The 26523-nt window shown below is 46.0% G+C and overlaps 5 protein-coding genes across 5 annotated transcripts; 4 read left to right on the forward strand and 1 right to left on the reverse strand.

Moving 5' to 3' along the window:
* Window positions 1-537: 537 nt before the first annotated feature.
* PCYB_042170 (RNA-binding protein) lies at window positions 538-1434 on the forward strand (the record flags this gene model as incomplete). The annotated part of the gene is made up of 2 exons (XM_004225368.1): window positions 538-813; window positions 859-1434. 2 exons carry the CDS (start codon window positions 538-540, stop codon window positions 1432-1434), a joined length of 852 nt encoding a protein of 283 aa, XP_004225416.1.
* Window positions 1435-1921: 487 nt separating this feature from the next.
* Window positions 1922-9201, reverse strand: PCYB_042180 (hypothetical protein; the record flags this gene model as incomplete). The annotated part of the gene is made up of 17 exons (XM_004225369.1): window positions 9108-9201; window positions 8663-8754; window positions 8307-8430; window positions 8055-8123; window positions 7836-7909; window positions 7593-7654; window positions 7411-7483; window positions 7200-7273; window positions 6821-7083; window positions 6496-6587; window positions 6263-6305; window positions 5814-6072; window positions 5645-5722; window positions 5419-5488; window positions 4515-5198; window positions 2760-3969; window positions 1922-2217 (listed from the first exon to the last, which is right to left on the reverse strand). The coding sequence occupies exons 16-17, from the start codon at window positions 3967-3969 to the stop codon at window positions 1922-1924; spliced, it is 1506 nt and encodes a 501-aa protein (XP_004225417.1). The 5' UTR covers window positions 4515-5198; window positions 5419-5488; window positions 5645-5722; window positions 5814-6072; window positions 6263-6305; window positions 6496-6587; window positions 6821-7083; window positions 7200-7273; window positions 7411-7483; window positions 7593-7654; window positions 7836-7909; window positions 8055-8123; window positions 8307-8430; window positions 8663-8754; window positions 9108-9201.
* A 1977-nt stretch (window positions 9202-11178) lies between these two features.
* Window positions 11179-14779, forward strand: PCYB_042190 (serine-repeat antigen; the record flags this gene model as incomplete). The annotated part of the gene is made up of 4 exons (XM_004225370.1): window positions 11179-11212; window positions 11436-12098; window positions 12246-12386; window positions 12549-14779. 4 exons carry the CDS (start codon window positions 11179-11181, stop codon window positions 14777-14779), a joined length of 3069 nt encoding a protein of 1022 aa, XP_004225418.1.
* A 1186-nt stretch (window positions 14780-15965) lies between these two features.
* PCYB_042200 (serine-repeat antigen) lies at window positions 15966-20070 on the forward strand (the record flags this gene model as incomplete). Its single annotated transcript, XM_004225371.1, has 3 exons — window positions 15966-15999; window positions 16210-17316; window positions 17453-20070. The coding sequence occupies 3 exons, from the start codon at window positions 15966-15968 to the stop codon at window positions 20068-20070; spliced, it is 3759 nt and encodes a 1252-aa protein (XP_004225419.1).
* Window positions 20071-22499: 2429 nt separating this feature from the next.
* Window positions 22500-26110, forward strand: PCYB_042210 (serine-repeat antigen; the record flags this gene model as incomplete). Its single annotated transcript, XM_004225372.1, has 4 exons — window positions 22500-22533; window positions 22770-23465; window positions 23582-23728; window positions 23856-26110. 4 exons carry the CDS (start codon window positions 22500-22502, stop codon window positions 26108-26110), a joined length of 3132 nt encoding a protein of 1043 aa, XP_004225420.1.
* Between the last annotated feature and the right edge of the window lie 413 nt (window positions 26111-26523).

Consider the following 26523-nt stretch of genomic DNA (forward strand, 5'->3'; position numbering starts at 1 on the left):
TTTTTCTTGAATGCGCGCCCTCTTGGGAAGATTAAAAAGGGAAAAAAAAATACATTACGAAAAAAAGGTACATTACGAAAAAAAGGTACATTACGAAAAAAAAGTACATTACGAAAAGAAGAGTTTTACTTCATGAGAGTTTGTGCCTGTCCCAATTACCCACGTTTTCCGCGTGAATAACTATACTATGCCGCAATGCGTATGCAGCGTGGATGGGCGCACGTAGTCTGTGCCCATCTGTAGAGAGGCCAAAACTGGTAAGCGGTACAAACGAGCCAGGCCAACCAAACAGCAGGTAAGACTTTGGGAAGAAGCTGCCCCAAACTGGGTGACTTCTCCACGGGGAGGGGGCTACCATCTTCGGTGGGGGCAGTTAACTCCGGTTAGGCCCAACACTGCGGCCACTCCATTTGCTGCAGTTGCTGCAGTTGTTGCAGTTACTCCAGGCACTCCAGTCATCCAGTCATCCAGTCATCCAGTCATCCAGTCACTGCCCTTACGCCAATCACTGCACTTACTCCCGCTGCTAACCCCGAAATGGCGACGGAGGAAGGGCCCCCAAACAAACGCGAGGGAGGGAAAAGAAAGTACAGAAAGGAAAAACCATGGGATAATGAAAACATAGACCACTGGAAAGTTGAAAAATTCACAAGGGAAGATAATAAAAACCATTTTTTAGAAGAGTCCAGTTTTAAAGTACTTTTCCCCAAATACAGAGAAAAATATCTACAACAGTTCAGCACAGATATCAAAAATGTATTAAACAATCATTTTGTAAAATTTGAAATGAACTTAATTGAAGGATACATGTGTGTAAAAACAACAAAAAAAACATTCGACCCGTATATCATAATAAAGGCAAGGGATATGATTTCTCTTCTTTCGAGAAGCGTTCCCTTCAGTCATGCTAAGAGAGTCCTTGACGATGAAACCTTTTGTGATATTATAAAAATAAGCACCTATGTAAGGAACAAAAATAAATTTATCAAAAGGAGACAGAGGTTGTTAGGAAGCAATGGAACAACTTTGAAGGCCCTGGAAATACTGACCAACTGTTATATATGTGTGCACGGGAAAACGGTTAGTGTTATTGGCTACTTCAAAGCACTGAAGGTGGTGAGGCGGATTATTGTCGACTGCATGAAGAATATCCACCCAGTTTATCACATTAAAGAATTAATTGCTAAAAGGGAACTGGAAAAAAATGAAGAGTTTAAAAATGAGAATTGGGAGAAATTTCTCCCCAATTTTAAGAAACGAAATGCACAGAGGAGAAAAATTAAACAAAAGTTGGATAAGAAGAAGGGCGCCAAGAAGGAGGAGAAGTCCGTGTTCCCGCCGGATCAGCTGCCAAGAAAAATTGACATCCAGATGGAGACCGGTGAGTACTTCATGCGCCGCACGGGGGGGGAGGCGGCTGCAAGGGGGGCGTAAAATGGAGAAGGAAGAAAAGGAGCAGAAGAAGAAGAAGCTGAAGGGAGGAAAAGTTGAAGGGAGGAGAAGTTGAAGGAAGGAGAAGTTGAAGGGAGGAGAAGTTGAAGGAAGGAGAAGTTGAAGGGAGGAGAAGCTGAAGGAAGAAGAAGCTGAAGGAAGAAGAAGCTGAAGGAAGAAGAAGCTGAAGGAAGAAGAAGCTGAAGGAAGAAGAAGCTGAGGAAGCAAAATTAGATTTGGGACTGGCGAAGACAAACAACCCACACTGGACTTCCCCCAAAGGAGGCAACCCCATAAGTGAGCACGTACCTGCGCGATGGCACTTAGTAGCGACTGCTTCAACAGTGAGGGAGTCCAACTCGAGGTAACACCCCCCTCGTGGGGAAGCACACCATATGGGGGGATCTTTTTCCCCCTTTTCCCGTGTTTCCCTTTTCCGTGTTTCCCCTTTTGCCCTTTTCCGCTTTTCCCCGTTTCCCCTTCCCCGGCTTCAAATTTTTGCGACGTCGCCGCAAATGCTGATCAGCGCGTAGGCGTGGGATCTCTCCTCGCGCATGAACAAATTGGTAATCTTAAAGGAGCAGATTAAGTTGGCCCCGATGGCCTTAATGTGAGATTTTGCAATAAATAAAATATCTGATATTATGCTCTGATAAAAAACATCAAACTGCTTTAGATTCACATTCTCCTTGACAATGTGCAAGGAGATTATCCCAAAATATTTTTTTATAATAACGTTTGGCAGCACGTTTAGTGGGGTTATTATGATTGAGGAGAATTTCTGGTCTGTGAAGGAATCAAATAAGTGCTTTCTGTTTTCAAGCACGATGTAATTTTTAAGGTCGTTAAAAAGGAACAGCGTGTCGCACAGGTTATATTTATCGGATGAGTGCTTGTTTTTTTTTGCTGTCTTTTTTAGGAACAGGGTAATTTTATTTCGTTTGTTCCTTTGCGTTTCTTTCTCTTCCCCTCGCTGTGTCACGGTATCCTTCGACTGAGTCATCCCCGTTGCACCTTTCCCCGTTTCACCTTTCCCGGTTGTGCCATTCCCCGTAGTGCCATTCCCTGTTGCACCTTTCCCCGTTGTACCACTCCCCGTCCTGCCTTTCCCCGTGCTGCTTCTCCCCGCGCCGCTTCTCCCCGTGCCGCTTCTCCCCGTGCCACTTCTCCTCATTGCTGTCGACTTCCTGCCATTCCCCCTATGCGAGAAGTACAAGCGAAGGTTGAACAATTTAGCTGCCAACGTGTGAAGTATTCCTTTTTTCTTTTGCTGCCCACCATGGGACTTATCACCCTCGTAGTGGTTCCCCCTCCTCCTCACCCCCAACTTGTTTCCATTCGTGGGAGGCAACAACTCAGGGCAGTTAAAAAAAGCTGCCACTTTTCTATATAGTAATTTTCCAAATAGTTGAAAAAATGCTTCAGTAGATTCTCCTGCATCAATCGATTCATGCTCTTCAACTCCAGACTTATCGAGTTGTTATTTTTTATCTTAACCAAATGACCTGTAAGCATAATTTCCAACACGTCCACAGATATGAACGCAAAGTGATACTTGATGCTGTATATACAACAGGGATACATCTTGTTTGCGAATATATAAAATATTAGGACATTGTAAAGGTCATTGAATGCTTTGTTGATTTTTTCATATACTACATCTACCTGTTCATTGTTTTCGCTGAACAGGTTTATCCTCTTAATCAGATAGAGGTAACTTTTTGATAGATTATTCAAGTATGTGTGTTTTCCTTTATTTTTGTTTTTTTTTTCTGTTTTTTTTTTCGTTTTTTTTTTCCTCCTTTCCTCTTCATCCGTCAGGGTTTTGCGCTCGGCGGGGGGGTTGTCTCCTGGGGGGACTACAAGCTGGTCAGTAGGGACCTCCCCGTGGAGGTTTCTACATTCATTCGCACCCAGGTTGACGCGCCTCTCGGCGGGACGCTTACTACCCTGGTCGCTGCACTGATCGCTGCACTGATCGGTGAACAGATCGTCTCGTTCTTTGTGCAGAAGGGGCCCCGCCAAGTTTGCTTCCCTTAGCTCACTGGACTGGTTTCCCTCGGAGTCGCTTTGCCTTTCCCCGCTGGTGATACACTTGGTGATAGAGTCCACTATGTAGTTGTTCGTGGTGCCCCTGGGTAGGCTGTGCCCCACGAGGACCTCCCTCTTCCTCTCACTGGGGGCAGTCGGCTGGTTTGCTTTTCCGGGGTTCCCATCTGTCTTATTTGCTTCCGCCCAAGTGGTTGCTGTCTTATTTGCTTCCACCCAAGTGGGTGCTGCCTTATTTTCTTCTGCTCGACCATCCTGCTGCTCGTAAAACGTTTCGAACCTTATGCTGGGGAGGAGGTCCAGCGTGCACATGTAGAAAAAGTATTTCGGGTGGTTCTGAGTTCCTCCTTTCCTAAACTCGCAGTCAAAGGGGAGGCTGTTTTCACTCCTGTCTAGAGCGAAGGAGCGGTTGCACGTTCTCATTAACTGCGCGCGAGATGATGGGAAGAAGATCTGAGAGAATTTCTTCTCCTCACTCGATTTGGCCATGCTGATGATGGAAGTGCCTGTGGGGGTGCCATAAGAACTATGGTCTCGCTTAACATTCAAGGGGGACTCCCTTTCGGTGCGACCTCTTCTATTCACTTGGCTTCTGACATCGCTGTGGGGGTCACTACTTCTGCTTTCTTCGTTCCCATGTGACAATGGGTCTCTCGTTGATTTCTTATGCGATTGCTCTTTCGATTGGAATGGTTCCATTATTTTGGAATTGCCGCAGTTGGGGAGTTCCCCTTTGGGTAATTCCTCTCTGGGGACTTCCTCTTTGGGGGCCTCCTCCTTGGGGGCCTCCTCCTTGGGGGGTGAGTCCTCCACCCCTTGAGGGAAGTTCCGGAGGTTCCTTCCACTCTGTCTCTCACCATTAGGCGGCGTTCCCCTGGGGGGGAGAGCGCCACTGTCATACCGCTTATTAACGAGATAGCTATTAACGTCTAAGTTGAAAATGTAGTTATACAGAGCGATGCTGTCCTCGTAAATATTAAGTAAGGTAATATTGTCGAGATGATCTTCCACTTCGTAAATGTATCCTTTATTTTTTACTCTTTTGGCTTTTTTTTCTCCTTTTTTTTTTTAATTCTCTTCCTTTCTTTGATACCTAATTGAGTATACTCCATGGCGTTGTCTCTCTTAAGGTGATCACTTTCGTTTGGAAAATTCAGTAGCTCCTCTTCCTCCTTTAAGTAAATTTCTCTCAATCTGAAATAGTTATTGCATTTTATTTTTTCACTTGTAGATTGATCATCTCCGTTAGGGTTCTGATTAATGGATTCTATGGTGAGTTGCTCAGAAAAGGCTTGTTCCATCATATCCTTCACGCTGGAGTTCATGAGTTTATTTTTGTAACTCTGTGAAGGGTCCAGTCTAACATCACTATCGTGTACCATATCCCCTTGTATGAATACAGGAGATAGAAGGCTTTTGTTTCTACAAAAAAATGATCTATAATTTAAATTATCATAAATAATTTTTAACTCCCTTGCACTGATGTTCTTATTCCTGATGTAGAAATTGTCCTTGTAGTTTGACTTTATCAAAAATTTATTTTCTGAGTAGATTCCATACATACACATGCCCGTTCCGCAGCAATAACCGAATAGGTAGTTTTGGTTAAAGCATAACTTCAGGTTGTAGTCGAAGATGCTGTTGAATCCGTTCACGAGAAGCTTGCAAATTATTTGCTTGTGCAGGTTCAGCTCCAGGAAGGGGAAGATCTCGCTTATCTGCAAGGGGATGGGAAGCGGAGGGGGAAGTGAAGGAAGACGCGAAGGAGGAAGTGATGGAAAACGCGGAGGATGAAGTGATGGAAGACGCGAAGGAGCAAGGGGATAACTTTCCCGAGTGGGGTTGCGCAAGGTGGGCCCCCTCCCACCCCGCATACATCACCCAAACAGCAAGACCCACCCCGCATGCGCAGGTGCCCTGCTGGGGCCTTTTTCTCACCTCTGAGGCGAGGTACTCTCCGTAGTGCTTCTTCAGCGGGTACACGACGAAGGCAGAGATGAGGAAGCCGCTTCGGGGAGGGGAGGGAAAAACTGCTTGAATTGGACGAAGCGGAAGAAGGAGACGAAGAGGAGGAAGGAGACAGCGCGGAAGAATCCGAGCTGACATGTGATCGCCTCGTCGTGCGCACCGAACGGGCCAAGTTGGTCCGCTACGAAAGGCCTACTTCCCAATGACGGCCAGGTTTTGTGGTACACTCGAGGACGAAATGAGGATCTTCGGAACCGGGGCTTCATTACATACTCTGTTTTAGGAGGAAACGACGAAGTAAGGAATGGGGGGAAGAACGAGACAAAATAAAAGTGCAGTGTACGGTGATAAGTTTCCGCAGTTACGTGTAGTCGCTTAGTTTCACCCACCTGCAAAGGACCGTGTTCCTCTCTATGTCATCCGACGCGTAGTGCAAATAAACGCAACTAGAGTTCCTGTGCGCATTTAAGGGCCCACCCTTAAACGACTGGTGCTTATTCCTTTCGCTGTTCACATAAGAAACGATTCTGTCATCTTGGAAAAAGGAGGGCATCACACTTATGGCCGTGCCGTAGCAAAAGAGAATGATCACGTCGTTGTAAATATACGTGTCTTCTTTGTAACCTGCAAAAAAAAAAAAAAAGATAGGGAAGATATTCATTCAGGGGTAGCACCACATGGAGAGAGCACCGTGACGTTATCGTTTGTGCTTCGTGTACTGATGTATGTCAGCCTCAACACAATCACGAATGGAGAGGGGCACTTCCCGCCATGTGCAGTATCCCTCCACATGAGTGCGCATTGTATGTGTTACCCAAAATGACGTTGCAAGATAAAAATGTTGCATTGGATTTGATCTATGGGAGGGGGAGAGAAAGACGCGTTTGTGCATGTCAGGGAGTCGGGCATGTTCCCTAGTCATCGCTCTGTTGGAGGGTGTAAGTTTGCTCGTTTGTTTATTTGCTTTGATTTGTTTTTACTTTTTTATTTTATTATTTTTTTTTTTCCTATCTTTTTTTTTGTTTTGTTTTCCCGCTGCGCCCTTACTTCGTCCCTTATCTCGAGGAGCCATTCGTCTCGGTGCTGCTCCGTCAGCCGTTGGTGCAGAACCTTGACGGACTTGGCGGCGACAAGTCCTCCTACGAGGGGGCAGTGGACATGCACGTGTGTGTGTGTTTGTGTGTTTGTGTGTGTTTGTGTGTGTTTATGTGTTTGTGTTTGTGTTTGTGTTTATGTGTTTGTGTGTTTGTGTGTTTGTGTGTGTGTCTGTGTCTGTCTCTCTGTGGACGTGCGCGCCCTCCACACGGTTGCACCTGCCAAGTAGCAGCTGCCAAGTTACAGCTGCCAGCGTGCCCCCCTCGGGGAAACCTACCATACGTGTATTTCACACTGTTTGGAAGCGAGTCGATGGTAAGCAAAATCACATCCACAAAATTGAAGGTTGAGTTCGGGAGAGTGCTATCCCTTTTGTGCAATTTCATGTCCTTATTTTTTTCCAAGCTGTTTTGCCTGAGGAGTTCATTGTTGCGCAAAATATTTTTTATGTTTCTGTTTTCCCCGGGGATGGCGTAGTTTGGATCGTTCATATTTTTCACTCCTAGCTTCACGACTGTTCCTATGATGCGAATGCAAATTCTATGCGGAAAAAGGGGTGGAGAATGAGTCGGGTATGACAATGTTGCCATGAAGGTGGAGTACCGACAGGGGAGTAACTACGTGGAGATGATGACATGCCAAGAATGGAGACTTACTTGTTTGTCGTGCTTCCCTCCAAGTTCAGATGCTCTTGATAACCGACAATGGCATTCCCGCCCAACAGTTTAGCCTACTCGAGGGAAAGGAGGGGGAGAGGAAAAAGAGTAGGAAACCCCTGATTAGCAAATAACTCAAAGGGGGTATCATAGCTGCATGCACATAGATGTGATAGTCAAAAAAAAAAAAAAGGAAAGCATTCATGGGTACCTTTTTCCCAATAATTTTCCTCGTCTGCATGAAGGAGTTCTGTATGACGTCACATCTTGCCTCATTCGAGTTTCTGCCATTGGGACGAGGGGCGAGGCGGCATGCATGAAGAAAAGGGGCAACTTAAATGGAAAAAAATCCCGTTTAATAGCTGTCTCTTTTAACCTTTTTTTTTCTCACACCTGTTGGATCTTATCAAGTCCTTCCAGTCATACTCAGGATCGTTTACAATCTTAAGTTCGTGCTGTCAAAAAAAAAGAGAAAAAAAAAAAAAAAAAGAGAAGCATATTTTCACTGTCCGATTGTTCCTCCCGTCGGACGTACACTGACACATGAGTGGACCCACATTCGGGATTCTTCAACAGTTAATTTCTATGCATATCTAGACGCACAAAAAAACGATCGTGTGGATGCTCTTATCTTACAGCGAAGTTTATAATTTGTTCGATGTAGTAGGGGGAGTTTTTTGGGAAGGACGTCGTGCCTAGGAGGAGGACATCTGCAGCAGGGGGGGAAAAGCCAACTGGGGGATAAGCCAACTGGGGGAAAAGCCAACTGGGACGTGGCTGCGGGGCGCGGATTGGAATCCCCCGTGGAGTATCAAGTGCAGCACCAAGTGAGCCTCTCACAGATGACGCCCTTACCTGCGCTGTTATCATTGTAGGGATTTTTTTCCTCAAAGAATTCCCATTTTATGGTACAGTACAGTTCGCCTAGCATTGGGTCGGTCCATAAGACAGAAGGGGGGGGAGGGGAAGGAAAGAATTATAGCTGTCGTGAAGGGGTTACGTGTGTGGGAGGACACCCACACGGCAGTGTCTGTGCCGGTAGACATGCCCGTAGACGTGTCGCTAGCCGTGTGGACTTTTGCTCGTGGGCGTCGATCGCGGGGGTACCTTTGAGTCCGGCCAGGGAGTCGTACAGGGGAAACCACCCCTCCAACTTCAAATTGTCGTGGAAGTAGAAGAAGCTGAAGTCTATTTGGATGTACCCGCTGTTTATGTTTTCCACGTCGTCGATCTGCGGGTGGGGCGGGGGACTCACAGTTTGGGGCGTCACCAGCAGGGTGGTCACTGGTAGGAGGGTCATTGGTAGGAGGGTCACTCGTAGGATGGCCACTCGTAGGATGGCCACTTGCAGGAGGGTCGCTGGCAAAGGTGCCTCTACTCGCGATGCCACTATCTGTGACACTACTCATGGTGGCGCTTTGTTTTCCCTCTTTTCATCTCCAGTTCTCGCCCCCCCTCCGTACCGTTATCTTGAGCGGACAGGTCTGCAGCTCCGAGTCGTCGGCGATTTCCAGCCGAAAGGATAGGTTCAGGTCATCCGTGTGTCTGTTAATATCTGCGAGGAGAAAAACGGAGTGCCAGAAACGTGTGTGGGCATGTGTAGCGCATGTGTAGCGCATGTGTAGCGCATGCGGGTGTGTTCAAGCGGGCCTGCACATGCTGGTCTCCTCATGCTGGTCTCCTCATGCGGCCTGCTCATGTTTGTCTATCAAAGCATGGGAGCTCAAATGGACTTAAAATTTTTCTCGCTAACTAAATTTCGTCCTTTGTTTTGTTTCGCCCAGTGTGACCTACAAATGGTGTGCATGAAAAAAAAAAAAGGGGCATATGTGTGGACGTAGGATTTTATTTGACCGTTCTGGTGGTCTTCCCAGTGTGGCTGCTAATTCTCCCCCCCCCTGGTCACACCCACCTCGACATATTTAAGCGAATCCGCTTCTGATTTTTCGAAAGTGTTGAAGTCCCGTATGCCCGATATTCTGACCTTCAGAATGCACGGCATTTTGCGCGGTGTAGTGGTGAGGCGGGGAAGAGGTGGAGAGGTGGAGAGGCGAACAGGCGAACAGGCGAAGCCGCAAATTTGCCACCACCACAAGAGAGCAATCACTGGTGGGTACACAAAAGCGGGGCGGCTACCCCAGCTAAGCGTGCTTCTAGCGGGGGGGTGCCTCGAAAGGAGAGACAAACAGGAAAGTGAACAAAACTGTTGCTGCGAAGTAGCTGCGAAGTAGCCGCAAAGCAGCCGCACAAACAGCCGCATAAACAGCCGCATAAACGGCCGCAAACCTGGGGAATGCAAATTTCAGATGAAACAACAAAGGAGCATGTCCTCCCAAGGAAGGGACAAGCAAAAGGGACCGTTTTTACGGAAACTAGCACGTCTCCTCCCCCCTAAGGTGACATATGCTATGCACAAGTTTGTTCCAAGCAGGGAAAATAACAAATTCGAAAGGGGATGAAAAAAAAAAAAATTTACACCCCCGCATGGCGGCATTGTAGTAACGCCCAAACTGCTGGCTAAGTTTCGCGAAATGAAAAAAAAAAAAAAAAAAAAAAAAAAGCGAAACGGAACAAAACGGAACAAAACGATAGTTAGGGCAGTGTAAACCCTTAGGACCGTTCCTCCATCGTTGGAGAGGTATTTTTCCCCTTTTCTATTCACAGCTCATGTCCGGCTGGAGAATATCTGCGTGTGAAAATTTACATCCTATGAACTAAGTTAAAGAAAGATAACACAGGTTGGTCCCCCTTCCAAAAAAAAAAAGACCAACTTGAAATTATTTTATTTGTCCGAGTTGGTATCCAACCACTCTGTTTACTTTACCAAGTCTTAAGAAATTATTCATTTTTTGAAGTTCAAAAGGGTCGTTTTGGACACTCCGCGAGTTGGACTATTTCGTATTAACTGCTCCCTTTCCATTTCGTCTTTCTGTGAGGTTATCAACGTGGGTAGACGGCCTCAGTCAGGTTGATGCATGCAGTCGCCCCATGTCCCTTCCCCACGTCACAGTTTATATCTCCCCTTTTTTTTTGGGCCATCCCAATTTTTTTTTAATCCCTTTATCAGATCAATCCGAACAGCGCGCGAAACGTATTTCTTTCGCGACAATGGTGGAAACTTCCACTGCCTTTTTTTTTTTATCGTGCAAAACACTCGTGTTGGTTACTCCCGAAGTGGTGATCACTGCACAACAGTTGCGTCATTTAAGGGGAAAAAAAAAAACACACATATGTTTATGTCTGTAATGGCACACTTATGGACATGTGCGTAGCTCTGCTGAGAAAAGGAGTTGGTTAAAGGGGGGGAAACGAAGGATTGTTTAAACTGAGTCAATTGTAAAACAGAGTTCCTGACACGTTCACGCAGAATAGGCAGTGGAAATAAATTGCCGCCCCCGCGCCTGCATGTTGTTTGTGCACATAGACCGATGGCAGCCATAACACCCGCGCGTTTTGGAACCCCGTGAAGGGGGACCCCAATCGGAAGAACATTAAAAATTGTTACGCAGAATGTGCCGTAATGCACTTTAAATTTAGTCAGAAGTGAAGATTTTTTTTTTTTTTTTTTTCTCTGTTCCACGGTGGGGGCGGAGTGCTGCGCACCGTCGTATTGTTGCGCTACGTTGGAGTGTCAAGCTGCCGGTGTTTTATTGTTGCGCTCTGTTGGAGTGTCATGCTGCCATGTCGTATTGTTCCGCTCTGTTGGAGTTTCAACCTGCCGTGTCGTATTGTCACGTTCGGTGCACTTCTCCACTCAGTTGATCGATTCGCACGGCCCATTTGGGAAAGACACGCCGTCAAACCTATTTCGTCGTCAAAAAAAAAAAAAAAAAAAAAAAGTTTCTACAGAGAGGAGCTCCCCCCTAATGGTGAATGAATATCCAAAAAATGGGAAAAATAATTCGCTGCCAAAATAGCATGAATCATATGGTCTCTGCAAGGGAAGAAGCAGGGAATTTAGTTCATTCGGGGGAACGTCATGAATCACAGGGTCTGTTTCACCTGGGCGATATGTAAGGAGAGAGAGAAAAAAAGGGAGGGGCGCGGGAAATAACGCCGTCTATATGGCGCGTCGATGCTTTATCCGACGGATGAATCTTCGTGGAAGGGAAAAAAAAAAAAAAAAAAAAAAAAAAAAATTACCAATTGAAACCAAACCGCATAAGTAGAAAACATGCTATCGACATAATGCATTCACTTTTTACACACAACCCATTCGTGACGAATTCTACGCAGGTGCCCTGCTCGGAACGGATGTCGGCGCTAAATTAGTAGTGGACGGGCTGTGGACAGGTTCGGTATCCCTCTCAAATGCGAGCAGTAAGCGTACAGACGCAAAAAGGTTACCTCTCTACCGGGGGAGTGATAGGGGCGTTTCTTCTGAACATTCGTCTGACATAGAAACAGGTAGTGCAGTACCCCATCCCGCACCAAATGTGGCTCCACGAAATGCAGACGATGCTGCAGGGGGAGGTCAGCCCCCCCAGGAGGTTGATCACCCTCTTAACCGTGTCACAAGCGTTATGGCTGCCCCCGTGAGCAAGCGGAGCGAGGTCGAAGTTAGATCCGCGCTGCTTAAAAACCACGATGGAGTGAAAATCACGGGGACGTGTAATGCAAAGTTTCAGCTGTTCCTCGTTCCACATATATCAATAAGTGTCGAGGCGGAGAGTAACACAATTCAGCTAGGTCGAAAGTTAGAAGTCGTGACGATTACGAAGAAGCAGCACAAGGTGGTTGGCAGCAAGTCGTCCCCGTTGTTACAGTTTGAGGAGGATGAGAAATTCCTCCTCAACCAATGCGCAGAGGGGAAGGCGTTTAAATTCGTGGTGATCGTTAAGGGGGAAGAGCTCATCCTCAAGTGGAAGGTCTACGAAAGGGAGCCTTCAGCAACGGACAGTAATGGGAAAAAAAAAAAAAAAAAAAAAAAATCTCAGTGAAGCGGCTGACTCGAAGCAGCCTCACAGTGCGCTCCTCTTACCCCCAGTTTTTTATATAATTCTCTGTTTTACTGATTACTTTTTTTTTTTTTTGTCTTCCCTTCAGACAACAAAGTCGACGTGAGGAAATACGTGCTGAGGAACCTGGGGAGTCCAATTACGTCGATACAAGTGCACAGCGGGAAGGAGGACAACGACGTCTTCTTGTTGGAGAGCAAGGCGTACCTCTTGCGACAGGACATTCCTAGTTAGCATCTCGGCACGGGGGAGTGCCCCCACACAGATGGGCGCATGCACGCACGTGTGCGGGGCTGTCCATCTGTACATGCATATCTGTACATGCTCATCTGTATATGCTCTTCTGTATATGCTAATCTGTATATCCTTATCTACTCATGCTTATCCCCAGAAACGTGCGAGCGGATCGCCACCAACTGCTTCCTCAGCGGAAACGTAGACATCGAAGGATGTTTCAAGTGCACCTTATTGTGGGAAAACACCAAATTGGGGAGCCCCTGTTTTAGTTACCTCCCACCCGATGTTAAGCATAACTATGAACAGATAAAAATGAAGGCACAGGATGAAGGGGATAAAGAAGAAGCCCAACTAGATGAGTTCATCCGTAGGGTCCTCCAAATGGTACAAAAAATGGAGAAAAATAACACCCCCAGGAAAGGAAAAAACAAAGGAGATTACCCAAATGATAATCTGAAGGAACTCCTTCTAAGTTATTGCCAAATGATGAAGAAGGTTGATACGAGTGGAACCCTTGAAGAGCACGAATTAGGAAACGAAGTAGATGTGTTGACCAACTTGGAAGGGTTATTAAGAAAGCATTCGAATGAAGAAATAGCTGTATTGCGAGAGAAGTTAAAAAACCCAGCCATCTGTATGAAAGATGCAGATATGTGGATAGTGCAAAAACGAGGACTGGCTTTGCCTACATTTGAGTACAAGCATTTACAAAGGAGGAGGGTTACTACTCCTGTGGATTCGAAAGAAGACAACAAAGAAACAGACAGAAGAAACGTTATCAAAGACATGTACATCCCTGGCTATCGCGCTGTTATTGACCTTTCCCAAAAAAGCGAGATGAACCATTCGAATCCCTCAGGGGAGATGTTTTGTAATGAAGATTACTGCGATAGATGGAAGGATAAAAATAGTTGCTTCTCAAGCATAGAGACAGAAGAACAAGGAAATTGCAACCTCTCTTGGTTGTTTGCATCTAAGACACATCTAGAAACGATTAGATGCATGAAAGGGTATGACCATTTGGGTTCTTCCGCTTTGTACGTAGCTAACTGTTCAAAAAGGGGAAATAAAAGTAAATGCACTTCTGGATCGAATCCGTATGAATTTCTCACCATTGTTGAAGAAAATGGGTTCTTACCACCCGCGTTGTTGATTCCGTATTCCTATGCAGATGTTGGAAATGGTTGCCCCAGGAAGGAGAATCACTGGCAGAATCTATGGGCAAATGTGAAACTGTTAGAACCCTCAGATGAACCCAATTCGGTGAGCACCAAAGGGTATACATCCTACGAAAGTGACGACTTTAGGGGGAACATCGATGTGTTTATCGATCTGGTGAAGCGCGAGGTGAGGGGAAAAGGATCCGTTATGGCTTACGTCAAGGCGCTAGGTGTCTTGGGTTACAACATGAACGGGAAGGAGGTACATAGCCTGTGTGGTGATAAAAGACCAGACCACGCGGTGAACATAATTGGGTATGGCAATTATATAAACACGCAGGGACTGAAAAAATCCTACTGGCTTGTACGAAACAGTTGGGGAAAATACTGGGGAGATGAGGGAAACTTCAAGGTAGATATGCACGGGCCAGCAGATTGCCAACACAACTTCATCCACACCGCCGCTGTTTTCAATCTGCACGTACCCATGTCGGAGGGCCCTTCCAAGAGGGAGGCCCACTTATACAACTACTACCTGAAGAGCTCCCCTGACTTTTTGGGAAACATTTACTATAAGAACATCCGTCGTATGAGCGGTGTCGCAGAGAAGGGTAGAACTGGTAGACATCAAAGCTTGGCTGTGCAAGGGCAGGAGGGACAGAGCGATCTCCTGGAGGGCAGCACCCCCTCAGGAACTGCTAACCAAGTTGATGAACCGAAAGGGGCGAGAGAAGATGCACCAAAAAGGGGGGACCAGGGGAAATGCATGTCTGAGGATCCCCCAATAGAGGTAGTTAACGAGGAGCTAATATCCGAATCGACATTAACGCTGATTCCTCAGGCAGCACGGAGAGAAGGTCAAGTAGAGGCAAATCCTGCACCACCTTTAACCGTTGCAGCGTCTCTCCCCCTAAGGGGGGACGTACTGCTTGTGCGGGATGGCACTGACGAGGGAAGCACAGAAGCTGCAACAGTGGAAGTGCTGCACATTTTAAAACACATTAAACATGGAAAGGTAAAATTGGGAATAGTTACATACGGCGATGAGAGTGACATTTCTGGGGACCATAGCTGCTCCAGATCGTTAGCGCAGGATTCAGAGCAACTAACCGAGTGCATACAGTTTTGCCACAACGAGTGGCCTAACTGCAGAGATGAGGCTTCTCCTGGGTACTGTCTAGCGCAACGGAGGAAGACGGGCGATTGCTTTTTCTGCTACGTGTAGGGGGCGACGCGTATTTGCGATCCGCACGGGGATAAATGAGCATACACGTAGAAGTAGTTCTACATATATATTTATTTATAAGCGCATGTGGCAGCTCGTGGGGCGCTCTCTTTTTTTTTGCGTTTTTGCCGGCCTGCCTGCAACCATTACGCGATTGTCCCCGTTTGCTGTTTTGGGGGTAACACTGCTATCCTCCCCAGGTGTTTGTTTATCCGCTTTTTGTTTATCCGATTTTTGTTTATCCGATTATTGTTTATCCGATTTTTGTTTATGGCTTTTTTTTTTTTTTTTTCTTCTTTTTTGATCCTCTTGATAGTTATTATCCGCGTCGTGATTATTATTTTTCGTTTTCACAAAGAAAAAAAACTCCAAGTTTGAATAAAATACGTTTTGTTTTGGTTTCTCCATTTTTTACGTACCTGCTTTTGCCCCTTTCGCATGGGGCAAAGAATGATACGAATATACAAACGCTTTTATATATATACATAGACATATACATATGCATAGACATATACATGCATATATATATATTTTTTTTTTTCGTTGTAAAGAGCCCCCTCTGCGCGGAGAGAAAAAAATGGCGCACCGCTGCCTGCCAGCCTGCCCCGCATTGTTGGCACTCTTCCAAGCACGCAGTTGAGAAAAAGAACGCTGCAAAATTGCACGACCCCGGGTTGGAATATATTTTCTCGTTCGCAGGAAGGGTAAAAGGGGCACTTATCACAGGGGTCGCCGAATAATCATGCATGAAAAGGCATACCACCAAGCAGTGGTGCACAAATAATATATATAAGCTTAATCGTAGAGCCGCTTTATTTTAATTTAACTACCCCATTTGATCGGGATGGGCTTGCTCGTTTCCGCAAAGCGTTATTTTACTGATTAAAAAAATAGCTTCATATCCGTTCAGTTGGAAAAAAAAAAAAAAAACATCCGCGCTGTAATATCATCACTCCCTTTTTGTAATTAAAAAAATTTGAGAACCTTCCGAAAAAAAAATTTAACAAAAAGTTGATGCGGAATGGAAATAAAAAAAAAAAAAAAAAATCCTTCAGGTAGCTAACTGAAAAGAATAGAAAAAAAAAAAAAAAAAAATCTTCAGGTAGCTAACTGAAAGGATAAGAAAAAAAAAAAAAAAAAAAAAAAAAAAGTAGTAGAATAGCTACTTTTAATTCTACACAACAAAATGAAGTTGACCCTTCCGTTCCTTTTCATACTAAGTAAGGAGAGGAAAAAAAAAAAGGATGCTGCAAAAAATGATCAACAATTGTGTAACAATGAAAGGAAGGAAACAAGCGAGCGAACGGGAGCATATGTGTGGAAAATTTACCCTGCAAATGCCTGAGACGTTTGCAAGAAACCAAAAGTTCTACATGCCTTCCATTCTTTCCATTCATTTTTTCTCCCCTTTTTGCTTCCTTTTCCTTTAGGTGTTACATTGCTCGACAATGTAATTAAGTGTGACGAGGAGGTGACCATTCCTGACCCCCCGCAATCGCAAGATGAAAACCCCGAGAGCAAGGATAACCCGCCGGGTAACTCGGACCCCCCCCCTCACAAAGGCGCTGGCGCAGTGGAGCAAGCGGTAGACAAGTCAGCAGATAAGCCAGTAGATAAGCCAGCAGATAAGCCAGCAGATAAGCCAGCAGATAAGCCAGCAGATAAGCCAGCAGATAAGCCAGCAGATAAGCCAGCAGATAAGCCAGCAGATAAGCCAGCAGATAAGCCAGCAGATGAGCCAGCAGATAAGCCAGCAGATAAGCCAGCAGATGAGCCAGCAGACCAACCAACAGATGAACCAACAGATGAGCCAGCAGATAAGCCAGCAGATAAGCCAGCAGATGAGCCAGCAGATAAGCCAGCAGATAAGCCAGCGGATCAACCAACAGATCAACCAACAGATAAGCCAGCAGATAAGCCAGCGGATCAACCAACAGATCAACCAACAGATCAAGCGCTCACTCAGCCAGCAGACCAACCAGCAGACCAACCAACAGAACAACCAACAGAACAACCAACAGAACAACCAGCAGACCAACCAACAGACCAACCAACAGAACAACCAGCAGAACAACCAACAGAACAACCAGCAGACCAACCAACAGACCAACCAACAGAACAACCGCTCACCCAGCCGAACGTGGAGGCATCAGACAGAGCTACAGCAGCTGCGTTGAAAAACCCGAACGAAATAGAAGCCCAGTGCGCGCAGCTTAAAGACCAAGACGGGGTGAAAATCACGGGGCTCTGCAGGGCGAAGTTTCAGGTGTTCCTTGTCCCGCACGTAACCATAAATGTAGAAACAGAGACGAACACAATTTATATAGGAAAAAAACTTGACGATGTTGTAATCACGAAGAAGCAGAACAAGGTGGTTAGCAGCAAGTCGTCCCCGTTGTTACAGTTTGAGGAGAATGCGGATTCCCTCCTCAACCAATGCGCAGAGGGGAAGACGTTTAAATTTGTGGTGATCGTTAAGGGGGAAGAGCTCATCCTCAAGTGGAAGGTCTACGAAAAGGAGCCTTCAGCAACGGACAGTAATGGGAAAAAAAAAAAAAAATCTCAGCGAAGCGCCTGACTCGAAGCAGCCTCACAGTGCGCTCCTCTTAACCCAGTTTTTTATATAATTCTCTGTTTTACTGATTACTTTTTTTTTTTTTTTTTTCCCTTCAGACAACAAAGTCGACGTGAGGACATTCCTCTTGAAGAATACAGATCGACCAATCACCGCCATACAGGTGCACACGGCAAAAGGAAACGAAGAGTCCTTCCTTTTAGAAAGCAAGTCATACTTTTTAATAGATGATATGCCAGCCAAATGTGGCCTAATAGCTACGAACTGTTTCCTCAGTGGCAGTTTAGACATCGAAGGATGTTACAAGTGCACCATATTGTCCGAAAACACTGAATTGGACAGCCCCTGTTTTAGTTACCTCCCTCCTGATGTTAAGCATAACTATGAACAGATAAAAAGTAAGGCGCACCAGGTGGACCAGAAGGAGGTCCAATTTGCAGTGTCTATTGGGAAGATCCTCCAAGGGGTGTACAAAAAAGGAGAAACTAATTTAAACCAGTTGCTTACCTTCGACGAAGCAGATGCAGCTTTGAAAGCGGAACTGCTAAATTATTGTGCCTCTATGAAGGAGGTGGACTCCAGCGGAGTGTTGGAAAACTACGAGTTGGGAAGTGAAGAAGAAGTGTTTGCCAACCTAACGAATATTTTGAAGAATCATGCAGGAGAAACGAAGTCTACGTTACAAACCAAGTTGAAAAATCCAGCCATATGCTTGAAAAATGCAGACGAGTGGGTGAAGAGCAAAAAAGGGCTTCTACTTCCCAGCTTGTCTTATACCCATGTGGAGGCTACCCTCCCCGCGACTGCCCCAGAAAACGAAGAGAAAAAGGAAGACACACCCAAGGGAAGCGAGAAAATACAAACGAACGGTTACGATGGCGTTATCGATTTTGTGTCACGCGAAGAGACCAACATGCAGTCCACTAGTTTTATTGACAATATGTACTGCAACGTGGAGTACTGCAACAGGTGGAAGGATCCAAGCAGTTGCATGGCGAAGATTGAGGCGGGGGATCAGGGAGACTGCGCTACGTCTTGGCTCTTCGCCTCGAAGGTGCACCTGGAAACGATCAAATGCATGAAGGGGCACGATCATATTGCTAGTTCTGCTCTCTACGTGGCTAACTGTTCCAGTAAAGAAGCGAAGGACAAGTGTCAAGCGCCGTCGAATCCGCTAGACTTTTTGAACACTCTAGAGGAGACCAAATTTTTGCCAGCCGAGTCGGACCTCCCATACTCTTACAAAGCGGTGAATAACGTCTGTCCCGAGCCGAAGAATCACTGGCAAAACCTTTGGGCCGATGTGAAGCTCCTAGACAAGCAGTACCAACCCAACTCGGTGAGCACCAAGGGGTACACCGCCTACCAGAGTGACCACTTCAAGGGCAACATGGACGCGTTTATCAAGTTGGTAAAATCAGAAGTGATGAACAAGGGATCTGTCATCGCTTATGTGAAGGCGGCAGGAGCACTCAGTTACGACCTGAATGGGAAGAAGGTACTCTCTCTTTGTGGGGGTGAAACGCCCGACCTCGCTGTCAACATAGTAGGTTATGGTAACTACATAAACGGGGAGGGAGTGAAAAAGTCCTACTGGCTTCTACGCAACAGCTGGGGAAAGCACTGGGGAGAAGACGGAAACTTCAAGGTGGACATGGATAGTCCTCCTGGATGTCAGCACAACTTCATCCACACCGCTGCTGTCTTCAACGTGGACCTTCCCCTGTTGGAGAACTCCGAGAAAAAGAGACCAATGTTGTACAATTATTATATGAAAAGCTCGCCCGATTTTTACAACCATATTTTATATAGAGGGGTCCAAACAGAGGAGCGGGAAATTGGGATAAGTGGAGAAGACAAGACGAGCAGTTTTGTTGTTTCTGGACAGAACTCTGGAGGAGATACGTTGGACGGTGCGGAGCAATCCTCTGTTGTGGTAGAGGGAAAGGAAAAGCCCGCTGAGGGAGGGGACGAGTCCACACAGGAAGTTGAGTCGCCACCCAAGGCAGGAACAGACGAATCAAAAGAAGCAGATGAACAGGACGAAGAGGTGGAGGAGGAGGAACCGGAGGAGGAAGGGGACGGTGAACAGGAGGAAGAGAGGGATGATGAGTCCGAGGAGGAAGAGGAGGACGAGGAGCAAGAAGAGGGAGTTGCGGAACAAGAAGTGGGCGGAGCAGACGCAGAAGTGGGGGTTGCGGAACAAGAAGTGGGCGGAGCAGAAGCAGAAGAGGGCGGAGCAGAAGCAGAAGAGGGCGAAGCAGAAGTGGGCGAAGCAGAAGTGGGCGGAGCAGAAGCAGAAGTGGGCAGAGCAGAACCAGAAGAGGGAGACTCCGAAGCTGCGAAGAAAGGCGTGGAAGAACCACAAACCGTAGCGTCGCCTAGCGCGTCTGTCAACTCAACGCCCCCCTCTACAGAACCTGCGCCAAAGCATAACACCTCGCTCATTAAAGTTAAACAGATAATGGAAGTGGTTCATATTATAAAACACATAAAAAATGGAAAGGTGAGGTTCGGCATAACAACATACGAAGATGACATGGGCATTGCAAACAAGCACGATTGTTCGAGGTCTTATTCGCAGGACCCAGAGAAGCTAGCCGAGTGCATACAGTTCTGTCATGACGAATGGAATAACTGCAAAGGTGAGCCCTCCCCAGGGTACTGTCTCAATAAACTGAGAAGAAAAAACGACTGCTTTTTCTGTTTCGTGTAAAATATTGTAATCTGAGCCACCGAGGGGGCACGGATCGAGTCTTTTTTTCCATTGTCGTAGGAGAGAGAACGACAGCATATATTGTGTTGACACAGCCTTCACGTTGGCATACCAATGGGAAAGGGTGCCAAATGTTTATCTTACGTTGCAAGCACGGAGAGGTTCCTTTTCCCTCCTTTTTGCGCAGCTTGCAAAGGGCGTCGTACTTTTATATTTGTCCTTTTTTTGGATTTTTTTGATTTTTTTTGATTTTTTTGATTTTTTTAATTTTTTGATTTTTTTGATTTTTTTGATTTTTTGATTTTTTTAATTTTTTGTGTAACTTTTTCTCACACTTTTTTTTTTTCCTGTTTATCCTGTTTTACTAAATCCGCCAAAAATATAACTGAGGGACAAAGTAGTTTAATTTTATTTTACCGCTCTTATTGGAGCCACGTGGGTTTTGGACCCATAGGTGGAGGGGGGAGTGCTGTCTGAGGAGACTTATCTCCCCGAGCGATTAGCACAAAATTATGAAAGCGTGGGGGGGGGTGCTCACTTAAACGTACACATGTAGATACAACTGTGTGTGAGTGTCCCCCCAGCTGTCTACGCATGCATATGTAGGCCCCTCTGCAGCTGGCACTTACTCTCTTTTGTAGAAGCCGCAACTGGTTTGCTCTCCCAAGCAGAGAATAAACGCGCCTACAGCACGGCAGTTGCTAAAGAGGAATCCAAACCATGTAACTTCTATTTGGAGGGCCTCCTCAGCCTTCACCGCAACTTTTGTTTTAGCTGCCTCAATGGAGAGGATACTGCTAAGTGGTTCAATAAACGGGGCACCCCCGTGTGGGGGACTTCCCTTTACAACTCAGTCGCTGCAGCTGAGCAGGGGATGTGTCCCAATGGGAGACCAACAGATCGAACGGCTTAGGAGCAGGAGTGCAACTACCAACGATATTGGGTAGTAGTCGAATGGGAAGTAGGAGAAGGGGCAGGAGGAAGAAGGGCCTGTACCGGATCAATAATGAACAGGAACACCGTGGAAAGGAAGGCAATACAGCAGATACGACCGCATATGTGCCCCCTTCAAAGCATACCCGCCATGCTAGGGCGAAAAGGAACTTGGTGACATAAGGCATTGGAAGTGCTATGGGCGGAGCTGGCGCTCGTTCAAGGTTGCACTTTCTTAAGGTAGTACCTTCTCAAGGTAGTACTTTCTCAAGGCCGCATTTCTCAAAATCTCGTTTAGCAGCCCCGGAGAAGAATCCCGAGTGGGTTTACCTTTTACAACGAGGAATGGGTAGAATGCACAGATGAGCCACCTCCTGGTAAATATATCCACAAGAAAGGGGAAGGAATGGTTGCCCCTTCTGTTACACACAAGGGGGTCACATTAAGTTGCGGGGGTTAAGAACGTGCTACTTTCGTATCGCTAATCATCCCACGTGAAAATAAGGTTGCTACATGTAACTCTTAGAAGATGCGAAACTGGTTTTCTTTCGCGTGGTGCGTTTATCCGCTCCGATTCAGTTGCACGTTTTGTCGGGACTAGAGGAAGTGTGCGTTGGTCGGGAGCGAGCAGCCGTTCGTTTGGTTGCATTTCCATAAGCTTTTTGCAGCATTTGCAGTACTTTGTAATATTTGCAATACTTTGCAACATTTGCAATAATTTGCAATATTTTGTGATTTTTTTTTTTTTTTTTTTTCAAATCTGCGCCACTTCTGCCCCCCCCCCCCGAAGGAAACAGAACAACTTTTCTGAGCTTGGCAATTTTCGCCCTAAAGAGCACTCCTCCCTTGGTGCAAATAAAAAGGATACCGAGTAAAAAATAAAACAGTGATAAAAGTGACAATAAAAGTGGTAACAATAATAATATCGATAATGATAAAGGTGCCCTGGTGTGGAGCGGAATACGCAGGGGGAGAAGGGCTACGTGACTTACTAGCTCTCTTCCCCTTGGTGTGCATTCGTTTCCCCTGCAGCGTTTCGTTACACACACACACACACACTTGGTTGGTTTATTTGCCGGGGGCGCGCGACCCCGAAAAGAGACTCGAGAGCAAAACAGATTTCTGCTCAGCTTACTGCACCAAGCGGGCAAGTTCGTCCCATATCGCAATCGTAGCCGCGAATTTGTATCATCGTCCTGTTTATGTAACCATTATTGTATCAGCGTTACTTCACTTTATTTTGCGCTCTTTCGCTTTATTTTGCGCTTTTTCACCTTATTCTGCTTTTTTTCCCCTTTTCTCAAGCGAAATGCCCAACTAAGTTGCCACATTTTTACACTTCATGAACAGAACAAACTTGCTTGTTGGTCAAAAGTAAAGGTTGACTAACCCTGAGCTAAAGTTACAACCCCCTCGTCAAGAGCTCGATACGATCCAAATTAGCTTGCGCCAAGGATAATCCTTCGGCTTTTTTACCATAACCCGTATGCGGCAAGATGAAGTCTCGCATCTGTGCCCTTCTGCTAATAGGTAACAATGAGAGGAAAGGCACCCAAAGAGAGGGAAGCGTACACTGGGAAAATATTATGCGTTACTAGTTGCGCACATGATGAGTCGCTCTGCTAATTTTTTTTTTCCATCCCAGAGAACCCCCTACTTCTTCTTCTTCTTCCCTTCACCATGGTGTTGCACACAGGGGAGCTAAATGCCTCCTCAGCAGGGACCACACCAGCGTACACACTTTTGCCAAAACTGCCTCTTTTCAGGTCTTGCGTTGGCAAATGGGGGAGCACGATGCGCCCAAACGGGGAATGGGGGGCCTTCTGCAAGTAGTAATCCAGGAGGTCCATCCCCAGATAATGCAGCAGGTCAATCCCCAAGTACAGGCAGTGGAGGAGATGTAAGTTCTACAGGTTCTTCCAGCAGTAATTCAGGTGCAGGAGGAGGTAGCGATCCGGCAGCAGAAGCATCTCGTGCAGATGGGTCACCATCACCTCAAGAGAATAATCTGAATATACCCTCTCCTGTGCCTCAACCATCAAATATTCCCAGTGCTGCTAGTGCTCCTAGTGCTCCTAATGCTGCTAGTGATGCTAGTGCCTCCAGTGCTGCTAGTGCAGATCCCCCAGAGGCTGCCCCTGCCCCTGCGATCACCACAAATCCCATTGAGGTAAAATCGTCCTTGTTGAAGGACCAAAAAGGGCTCAAAATAACAGGTCCATGCAAGTCCTTCTTTCAAGTATACCTCGTACCCTATCTCTACATGAACGTTAACGCAGAAAGAAGCGAAATTGAGATGGAGCCATTATTCATGAAGGTGGACAATAGGATCAAATTTGAGAAGGAGAAACACCTCCTGCAGAATATCTGTGCTGATAATAAAACATTTAAGCTTGTCTTGTACATTTACGAGGGAGAGCTAACCATTAAGTGGAAGGTCTATCCTCCCAAAGGAGAATCAAGTAAGGAGACAAAAAAAGACACGTTAATATAATTCACATTCAAGAGAGTCTCCCCCTTGAGTGTACATCATCCACATGCCCATTCTGACAACCATGCAACATATTCCCCTTTGCAGCTAACGATAAAATGGTGGATATTAGAAAGTACAAAATGAAGGACATCGGCCAGCCTATCACTTCCATGCAAGTGATGGTGATGACTGAAAAGCATAAGACCATTTACGTGGAGAGCAAAAATTTCTCCGTCATGAATGATATCCCAGGTAGGTTCCCGTGGCGTTGATGAGTTGCCTTCTAAGAGGATCCCTCTAAAGTGAACACTCAGTTCTTCAACGTAGTAACGTTAGCATTGCTTCGATTCGATATGCGCTCCCGCTTTTTTTTTTGCAGAGAAATGTGACGCTATTGCCAACGAGTGCTTCATGAGCGGTGTATTGGACATCCAGAAGTGCTACCACTGCACACTGCTTCTACAGAAGAAGGAGAGCGCTCAGGAATGCTTCAATTTTGTGTCCCCCGAGATTAGAAGCAGATTTGATGATATACAAGCGAAGGGAGAAGACGAGGAGAACCCCAACGAAGTGGAACTGGAAGGAACAATTGATAAAATATTCATCAAAATTTACAAAAAGGGAGAAAATCATTACAAGGAGGTGGATCAGCTAGCCATTATGGATTCTTCTTTTAAGTCCGAACTGTTGAAGTACTGCTCATTAATGAAGGAAACAGACTCAAGCGGTGCGCTGGACAATCACGAGCTGGGCAACGCTGAGGAGGTATTCGCACACATAACGACCATGCTGCAGAGCAACAGCGATCTTAATGTGTATTCACTAAAGAACAAGCTTAAAAATCCAGCCATATGTTTGAAGAAAGTTGGTCACTGGATTGGAAGCAAAACGGGATTGGTACTTCCCATCCTGGAGCATAGCAGCGTGCATGATAGCGCGAACACCTATGTTGAAACCGAAGGCAGCACTTCCAATTCGGCCACCACCCAGAGTGCAGATGTGCATCTCTTACACGTATCAGATAAGCTGTTTTGCAATGCGGACTATTGCGATTGGACGAAGGACACCAGCAGCTGCATCGCAAAGATTGAGGCTCAGGACCAAGGAGACTGCGCCACGTCTTGGCTGTTCGCCTCGAAGGTGCACCTGGAAACGATAAAGTGTGTGAAGGGCTACGAACACGTCCCAAGTTCTGCTCTCTACGTGGCTAACTGTTCCAGTAAAGAAGCGAAGGACAAGTGTCAAGCTGCGTCTAACCCGCTAGAATTTTTGAACATCCTGGAGGAGACCAAATTTTTGCCAGCCGAGTCGGACCTTCCATACTCTTACAAAGCGGTGAATAACGTCTGCCCGGAGCCGAAGAGTCACTGGCAAAACTTATGGGAAAATGTGAAGCTCCTAGACAAGCAGTATCAACCCAACTCGGTAAGCACCAAGGGGTACACCGCCTACCAGAGTGACCACTTCAAAGGCAACATGGATGCTTTTATTAAGTTGGTAAAATCAGAAGTGATGAACAAAGGATCCGTTATCGCGTATGTGAAGGCACAAGGAGTGATGTCGTACGACCTGAATGGGAAGAAGGTGCTCTCTTTGTGTGGAGGTGAAACGCCCGACCTCGCTGTCAACATAGTAGGCTATGGTAACTACATAAACGGGGAAGGAGTGAAAAAGTCTTACTGGTTACTACAAAACAGTTGGGGTAAGCACTGGGGAGACAAGGGATACTTTAAAGTGGACATGCATGGACCGGATCACTGCCAGAAGAACTTCATCCACACCGCTGCTGTCTTCAACGTGGACATCCCCGTGGTAATCCCCGCACCGAATAGCGACCCAGAAATAAATAACTACTACTTGAAGAAATCCCCCGATTTTTTCAGTAACTTTTATTTTAATAAACTCGAGGCGGAAAGTGAAGGCAATTCTGGCGGTGCAAAAAGTGCTAGCAACAATTTGACGGTCCAGGGGCAAGAAGGGTCAACTGAAGAATCTACGAGCGTACAACAATCACAAAATGGAGGTGGTGAATCAGGCCAATCAGCAGCAAGAGGTGCGGATGGACAAGGACAATCAGAGGCTGTAGCACAAGTACAAGAAGGAGGCGCAGTTGTTTCAAGCCAACCACAAGCAGATACCATCCCTGCCTTACCCACTAATGGAGTTCCATCTGCAGAGGCATCTGGGCAACAAAATGGAGAAGCGGGACAATCAGTATCGAATACATTAACAGAAACGCAAAATTCATCCGTGACTACGGAAACTACAGAGCAAACCACTCAACAAAACACTCAGCAAACGGCGCAGGTACCATCAGCACAATCCGCCAGGGCGCCCCTCTCAACGTTGACGGGTAGCACAGGAGTTATCGTGACTGAAGTAAAGGAAGCTCTCCATTTCTTGAAGAACGTGAAGAATGGAAAAGTAAAAAGTAATTTCGTGTCATACGATAATGCAGATGCCTTGGGCGATGAAAAAGTTTGCTCCAGAGCTTTCTCCACAGATGTCGATAAACAAGCGGAGTGCATCGAATTTTGTGAAAAGAATTGGGGTGCATGCAAAGGCAAGGTGTCTCCTGGATACTGCTTAACGAAGAAGAGAGGAAGCAACGATTGCTTCTTCTGTTTCGTGTAACATGTTGTCACTAAAAGAGGGGGGCTAAGTGGATACTTTTTTTTTTTTTTTTTTTTTTTTTACCCTCCAAGAATAGCGATGACCTTCTAGTGAAGGTTGAAATGCGAAATGTGTATGCAGCTTTTAAAGCACATGTATTCTCCCAGTTGCCCCTTTAGTGAAACCACTTAATCTTTTGCTTCTCCTTAGTGGACTTAAAAGATACATGGTTGTACAGGATGTACGTAATGGAATGTGAACGTTTATATATGTTCATTTTATTTTCCCCTCTCAAGTAGCTTTTTTTTTTTTTTTTTTTTTTTCCCCTATTTTTTACACACTCGCGAAAATCTAAGCGCCCAACAGGATTCACGCGTGAACTTCTCCCTTACACATTTTTTCGCGAAGCGCTTCAGGCGCGATCACATGCACAC

The sequence above is a fragment of the Plasmodium cynomolgi genome, chromosome 4 (genome assembly GCF_000321355.1).
Source record: "Plasmodium cynomolgi strain B DNA, chromosome 4, whole genome shotgun sequence".
In the NCBI taxonomy this organism is placed as follows: domain Eukaryota; phylum Apicomplexa; class Aconoidasida; order Haemosporida; family Plasmodiidae; genus Plasmodium; species Plasmodium cynomolgi.